The sequence below is a fragment of the Pipistrellus hanaki genome (assembly GCF_964339955.1).
Source record: "Pipistrellus hanaki genome assembly, chromosome: 15".
NCBI classification, from domain to species: domain Eukaryota; kingdom Metazoa; phylum Chordata; class Mammalia; order Chiroptera; family Vespertilionidae; genus Pipistrellus; species Pipistrellus hanaki.
In genome coordinates, this window is record NC_140517.1 from 2,300,932 (window position 1) to 2,308,291 (window position 7,360).

At 63.9% G+C, this 7,360-nt stretch overlaps 1 protein-coding gene across 4 annotated transcripts; it reads right to left on the bottom strand.

Moving 5' to 3' along the window:
• Positions 1-311: 311 nt before the first annotated feature.
• Positions 312-7,329, bottom strand: SNX20 (sorting nexin 20). 4 transcript variants are annotated; one of them, XM_084861199.1, is made up of 6 exons: positions 5,652-7,329; positions 5,221-5,382; positions 4,776-5,086; positions 2,672-2,806; positions 2,078-2,232; positions 312-1,430 (listed from the first exon to the last, which is right to left on the bottom strand). In XM_084861199.1, the coding sequence occupies exons 3-6, from the start codon at positions 4,822-4,824 to the stop codon at positions 768-770; spliced, it is 1,002 nt and encodes a 333-aa protein (XP_084717325.1). In that variant the 5' UTR covers positions 4,825-5,086; positions 5,221-5,382; positions 5,652-7,329; the 3' UTR covers positions 312-767. The 4 variants fall into 4 exon arrangements, with proteins under 4 accessions (XP_084717325.1, XP_084717327.1, XP_084717324.1 ...); XM_084861201.1 differs by having other exon boundaries at positions 4,769-5,086; XM_084861198.1 differs by lacking the exon at positions 4,776-5,086.
• Between the last annotated feature and the right edge of the window lie 31 nt (positions 7,330-7,360).

Genomic DNA, 7,360 nt, shown 5'->3' on the forward strand with positions numbered 1-7,360 from the left:
CCGGGGCCCACTCTTAGCTCACCCCGCTGGCTGCCCGAATTGTCAACTAAGCTTCCCGCCCCCTGGTGGGCTTTCTTTCTTTCTAAAAAACGTATTTTTATTGATTTCAGAGAGGAAGGATGAGGGAGAGAGAGATAGAAACATCAGTGATGAGAGAGAATCATGGACCGGCCACTTCTTGCACGCCCCACCCTGGGGATCCAGTCCGCCACCAGGGCCTATGCCCTGACCAAGAATCAAACCCTGACCTCCTGGTTTTCATAGGTCCACGCTCGCCACTGAGCCACACCAGCCGGGGCTGGGTTTGTGGTTTTATTTATTTATTTTTTAAGTATATATTTTATTTATTTTTTTTACAGAGAGGAAGGGAGAGGGATAGAGAGCTAGAAACATCGATGAGAGCGAAACATTGATCAGCTGCCTCCTGCACACCCCCTACTAGGTAAGTGCCCGCAACCAAGGCACATGCCCTTGACCGGAATCGAACCTGGGACCCTTCAGTCGGCAGGCTGATGCTCTATCCACTGAGTCACACTGGTTTAGGCTGGGTTTGTGGTTTTAGATCAGGGGCGCCTGGCATCTAAGGGACACAGGGAGGGGTGGGGTGGGGGAGAGGAGGGGAAGTTGGGGGCCAGGGGAGGGGGCTCCGCTGGACGCAGCTGGGGAAATGGGGGACTCTAAGCGGCCCCACGTGGCTGTTGCATCCAGGAGGCGCCCCAAGGACAGCCCCGGAGCCCGGGGACCCCGGGCCTGCAGCTTGCAGCGGCTCAGTCCAGGTACTCGCGCACGGCCAGCTCCTTGAGCGTGAGGCCCCGCGGGCTGGGCCTGCGCAGCTGACAGTCCTCCAGGCGCCGCTGCAGGGGCGCGCAGTCCCGGCCCAGCGCGCGGGCCAGGTGCACCATGGCGTCCAGCAGCGGCTCCAGGTAACGGTGCCCGTCCCGCAGCCGCGCCAGCGCGCGCTCGCCCGCCGCGAAGGCCTCCAGGGGGCGCTCGAGCTCGCGCAGGCAGAGCAGCGCGGCGCAGAGCGGGGGCGCGGCGGCGGCCGGCTTGTGCGCTGTCAGCCGCGCCTGCAGCGGCCCCGCGCGGCCCAGCGCGCCCAGCGCCCGCGCGTACTGGCCGGCGCGCAGGCAGCCGAAGGCCTCGCGCAGCTCGGGCCGCGTCAGGAAGTCCAGCAGCTCCCGCGAGCGGCGCACGCAGCGCAGGCCCGCCAGCTGCCGCAGGTACTCGGCCAGCGCCCGCGAGCGCGCGGCGATGAGCGCGGGCGCCAGGTTGCCCAGCAGCCGCTTCCCGGGGAAGGCCACGTCCTCCATCTCCTCCGGGAAGGCGCGCAGCAGGCCGCGCTGCAGCGCCTCGAAGTCCGAGTAGCGCCGCTCCAGCACCGCCTTGGTGCTGTCGTAGCTGCCCGTCTGGATGACCACCACCTGGTACATCTGCGGAGGGGGGAGAGAGAGAGGTGGAGAGATGGAAAGAGAGATGGAGAGAGAGAGAGAGAGAGAGAGAGAGAGAGAGAGAGAGAGAGAGAGAGAGAGAGAGAGAGAGAGAGAGAGAGAGATATGGAGAAGGATGGAGAGAGAGATGGAGAGAGAGAGGGATGGAGAGAGAGAGAGAGAGATGGAGAGATGGAGAGAGAGAGAGGGATGGAGAGAGAGAGAGAGATGGAGAGAGAGAAATCGAGAGGGGGGGAGAGATGGAGAGAGATGGAGAGAGAGAGGAATGGAGAGAGAGAGAGAGAGAGAGAGAGATGGAGAGAGAGAGAGGGATGGAGAGAGAGAGAGAGAGAGAGAGAGATAGGGAGAGAGAGAAACATGGATGTCCATGGGTTGCCTTCTGCACGCGCCCAGAGGAGCCTACGGAATCTAATGGGAACCCTTCCGTCGGCGGGCTGAGGCTCTGTCCACTGAGCCAAACCGGCTAGGGTGGGCTGCTCTGTGCGGGTCTGTTTTAAATGGCACTGGAACCATCCTCCCCTGCAGAACTGACCCTGGAAGGTGAGCCCGTCCAGGCCGGGGAAGCCGAGGCCCGGGGACCTGACCCCTGACCCCTGACCCCTGACCCCGGGCAGGGGGGCGGTGCTTACCACAAACCTGCAGGGCGTCCCCTCCTCGATGCGGGCCGAGGCGATGTCGAAGATCAGCCTCACCGGCTTGCGGTCGCCCCTCTCGCCCCTCCAGTACTCCTGCAGCTCCCGCGTGGTCATGCCGGAGTGGGCGCCTGGGCTGCCGGTGGTGGCGGCTGTGAGAAGAGCACCGCGGCCTACCACCGGGCCCGTGCATGCGGGGCCAGGCCTGGGGGGCGGCCGGGTCTGCCTGGGATGGGCCACGGGGCTCCCAGAGGAGCTGTGACTCCCCTGCCCCCGTCCCCCCAAGAACGGGGCCAGCCGGGCATCAGCCCGACCCTGAGCCCCACCTGCTGAACCCATCCTGCCCTGGACGGACGGGCGGATGGACGGACGGACGACCTGACGTGGCCCCTCCTCCCCAAGCGGCTGTGGTTGCAAATGCAACGTGTGTCGCCCGCTTCTCTTTCCGCCTGCGCCCGGCTCTGCGGCTCCTTGGTGCTGAGCCGGCTAAGAGAGGCCCCGGCTGTCGCGTGGCATCGGGTGAGGCACCCACGTGTGTTTCAGATGTCCTCCCGCCTCCGGTCCCCCGACCACGCCCCTGCCCCCACTCACCCGGGTCCCTTTCAGGTCCTGGAGCGGGGCGGCCAGGGCCAGCGACGGGCGCCTCCTGACAGGCCTCTGCCTCGCTCGGGGCCGTGAGTCCCGCCCACCCGGGGCTCCAGGGCTGGGCACTGGCCATGCTCGGGGCTGCCAGGGGCACAGAGAGAACAGTGAGCTGAAACCGGTGTGGCTCAGTGGGTAGACTGTCGGCCTGCGGACTGAAAGGTCCCAGGTTCGATTCCAGTCAAGGGCAAGTACCTTGGTTATGGGCACATCCCCAGGAGGGGGTGTGCAGGAGGCAGCTGATGGATGATTCTCTCATCGATGTTCCTAACTCTCTATCCCTCTCTCTTCCTCTCTGTAAAAAATCAATAAAATATATTTAAAAAGAGAGAGAGTGAGAACAGTGAGTGCCTCTTGGGGTAGGGGGGCGGGCTGGTGGGTCCTGGGAGGCCTGGGACCTGTCTCCTGGTCCCCACTGCTGGGCCGCCCTGCCCACCAGCTGCCTGCCCCCCTGCTGGTGCTAAACCAGGGTCCACGGCCGAGCAGGTCCTTCCTTGTTAGGATCCTTACATTGCCAGTTTATGCTCTGAATTTCTTATTTTATTTAATTTTTTTTTCAATATATTTTTATTGATTTCAGAGAGGAAGGAAGAGGGAGAGGGAAAGAGACATCCGTGATGAGAGAAAATCACGGATTGGCTGCCTCCTGCCTCCTGCCCCCTACTGGGGATGGTGCCCGAAACCCGGGCCTGTGCCCTGACCGGGAATCGAACCTGCAACCCTTTCATGCCCAGGATGACACTCCAACCCACTGAGCCACACCGGCCGGGGCCACCCACCACTTCTTCCCCCATTTCCTGGTCCCCCAGGTTCTTCACACCTGCTGTCTTCTTCACCCCCCCACCCCCAGGCCTGTCCGGACTCCCGGAGCGGAGGAGGCGGGCCCAGGGCCAGGGCTGGGGAGTGTGTGCCCCACCAGCCGAGCCAGAGCTGTGAGCCCCCCGGGCCTCTGCCCGCAGTGCCCGCTCCCTCCCCCCCTCCCTCCGCGGGAATCCCCCGCTTTGTGATAGGAACCGAGACTTAGAGCGGTCGGTGGCGGGCAGGGCATGGGGTGGGACAGAAGGAGCCTGCCTGTCTGTCTGCAGGGTCCTTCCACCTGCTGGGGAGGGACGGCGGGGGGGCGGGGGGCGGGGGCGGCGGTGACCCTGTGAAGGAGCTGCCTGGGTGCCTGGCACGTTCCTTACCTTCTCTGTGCCTCAGTTTCTTTTATAGAAACAGAACCCACTTCCTGAGGCTGGCGTCCATGGGCAGCATTGCCCAGACCCCCCTGCTTCCCCCCCCCCCCCCCCGCCCCCGCCACTGTCTAACAGTCCTGCTCTTTATCAGACATACGATCGATGCTTCGAGAACTAAGTGAGAAATAAAAGCTCTAAACCAAGGTAGCAGCTGGAGCAGCACTGTCAGCGTCTGAGACGGATCGGAAAGGGGGACAGTGAACACATGGGCAGGAGCTCAGAACACGAAGGGTGCAGGCGGCTGGATCTGCAGGAGGGCCCGGGTGGGGCTGGGCGTGAGCGCTGGCCTGACCGACTCCAGGCCCGGTCTGCACCCTGTGCTCCTGTGGCCTGGACGGGTGTGTGTGTGTGTGTGGGGGGGGGGGGGGAGGGTGGGGTTGGGGGGTGTTTTGCTGCTGGAACAGCCCCCGCTGCCGCCAGAGCCTCCTCGGCGAGGGGTGCTGGGGCTCGGAGAGGGCAGAGTCCCTGGCTCCCGGCACCAGAGTCCAGCCCAGCAGTCTGGGGGTGGGCCCCGGACTCCCCATGGTACACAAGTTGCCCAGGGGTTCCCTGGCACCACTGTTTGGGGAACACAGGTGTGGCGCCGAACCCCAGGTCCAGGAGGGGCTGTGGAAGGAACCTCCAGAGGAACCGAGGCCGCGGAGGGCTGGGGAGCGGCTCCCTGGGCCGTCCCAGGGTGCACCGAGGCGGCCGCCCGCCCTCCTGGGGCCCACCCTTCCCCCAGCAGGTGCTGAGGGTGGGTCCCGGGCTGCCGGGCTCAGGCCCAGGGTGGGGGGCCAGGGGGGCACTGAGCTTGGGATCAGGCACTGACCTCTGACCTGCGACTGCTGGCCCTGTGGGAGTCCAGGGGTCCGGGAGCGGGGTCATGGGCCCCTCAGCACTGCACTCAGGCTCCGGCCGCGGCGGTGCTCAGTTCCCCGTTTGAAAACAGGAACTAGGCCGTGTGGCCTGCTCCGGGCGCCCAGCCCATTGGCTGCCGAGGAGGGTCTCCCGGGGCGCCAGGCTCGGGGGCAGAAACCAGCGGCCTGGCTTGTCCTCCCGGGTCCCGGACACCCTCTGGCCTCCGAGCCTCAGCTCCCACAACTCTGTTTTTTTAAAATCCTCACCCAGGGATGTTTTCCCATTGATTCTTAGGGAGGGTGGGAGGGATGGGGAGAGACAGGGCGAAACGTCGATGTGAGAGAGACACATCGATGGGTTGCCTCCTGCACCAGCCCTGACCGGTACCCGGGCTGGGGAGGAGTCTGCAAGGAGGTCACGTACCTTGGCTGGAATCGAACCCAGGTCCCTTTGGTCCTCCGGCCGACACTCTACCCACTGAACCACACTGGCCAGGGCTGTTGCCACCTTCCTGTTCTTTTTGGCGAGGCGTCTGTTCGAGTCCGTGGCTCCCTCTGTTTTGTAAATCCTCACCTGAGGATATTTCTTTCCATTTATTTTTAGAGAGAGTAGAAGGGAAGGGGAGAGAGGGAGAGAGAGAGAGAGAGAGAGAGAGAGAGAGAGAGAGAGAGAGAGAGAGAGAGACATCGATGTGAGAGAGACACATCCATCGGTTGCCTCCTGCAGGTGCCCCGTCCAGGGCCAGGGGTCCAACCTACAACTCAGATACGTGCCCTGGACCGGGAATCGAACCCGAGACCCTCTGGTGCCAGGGCTCTAACCACTCACCCACCCTGGCCAGAGCCGTGGCTCACCTTTTGGTCGGATTGTTTTCTTCGGCTTGGTGTGGAGGGAGGCTGAGCATGCTCTCTCCTCCTTCCTGGACTGAAGCTGCGAGACGCCAGGGAGATGGACAGCCCTCCTCTGCCATCCTGCCAGCCTCGCACCCGCAGCCAGCAGCCCCGGCAGAGAGCGGGAGACACTGCTCCCCCGGGGGGGCAGGGGGTGCTCTGTGGGAACCCCGGACGCAGGGCATCTGGCCAGGCAGCGGGAGCCCAGCTGGCCAGGGAGCCGCCAGGAGCTGGCTTCTCTGCAGCCCAGGTGGGGTGAGGGGCCCCACTTGCCTCCAAGGCAGGCAAGGCCCCGCTGCATGATGGGAGGTGAGGACTGGGGGGACCCCTGGAGTGCCGGGGCCGGACGGTGAGGAGGGGGCACCGAGGGGTCCCGAGGTGTCAGAGGAAAGGCCAGCACCTCCGAGTCCAGGGGGCTCTTACATAAGGCGACCAGACGTCCCGCTTTTGGCGGGACAGTCCCGATTTTTAACAATTTGTCCCGCGTCCCTCGGCATTTTAAAAAAGATTTCTGGACTTTTTTAAAAATCCCGCGGGATGGGGGACAAATTGTTAAAAATGGGACTGCCTGGTCACCTTACTCTTACGGAATTCAAACTGGACCCTCCGTGGCTTCTCCTTCTCCGGACCCCCCCCCCCCCAGGCCCCCACACTGCGTGGGGTCCCCGCTGAGCATCACACTGAGCAGTGTGGGGCTGCTCTGTCCTCAGCCACGCCCGGCCCTCCCCCGGCCCTGCCTTCAGCCACCATGCCCTCCCTTGCTTCCTCTCCCTTTCAGGGTGCAGCGTGCTGGTCCCCCACTTTGTGGCCTCCCCTGGCCCCTCTGTCCAGAGCTGCGTCGCGTGGCTTATGTGTTTGCTCTCTCATTGCCGGTCTCCCACACACACCAGGGTGGCGGGGACTCTGTTGGCGGTCTGCTCCTGTGGCAGGACCTGCCTCGGTGCCCTGCTGTGGGCATGAAGGAAGGAGCCCTTGGGCGGATGAATGAGTGAAGGAAGGAATGAATAAATGCATGAGTGGGTGAATGAATGAATGAATGCATGCACGAGTGGGTGGTGCAGAGGGTGGTGATCGGGGCTGGGCTCCAGCTCAGCCCTGACTCACGGGGTGCCGGGGGGAAGCCACCGCCCCTCTCTGGATGCCAGCTTCCGGAATTGCAACATGAGCTCATCCAGGATCCTCCCCCACCATTGAGCAAGCAACGGGGAACTGCACCCCCGCTCCCCACCCCCCAGGTGTCTGTCCCACAGCTGGGAACCCCAATACTCACTTTTTTTGGGGGGGAGGGAGTAAATGACGCCCCACACTGGGGATCAAGCTGGCAACCCGGGCCTGTGCCCTGACTGGGAATCGAACCGTGACTTCCTGGTTCCTAGGTGGATGCTCCACCCCTGAGCGCAGGAATTCACCTGGAGGCAGTGTGCGTGTGCGTGCGTGCGTGCGTGTGTGTGTGTGTGTGTGTGTGTGTGAGAGAGAGAGAGAGGACGGGAGGGGGCTTGTCCTGGGAGACTCTGGTTGCCTCCAGCTGGAAGGTGGCCCAGGACAGGGCACACAGGGCCGGGGTCACACACACGGGGCGGGGTCAGGCACCCAGGTGGCCAGCGCTGCAGGCTGGGAGCTGGAGGCTGCAGGGCGGAGTGGAGGCTGCAGGGCGGAGTGGAGGCTGCAGGGCG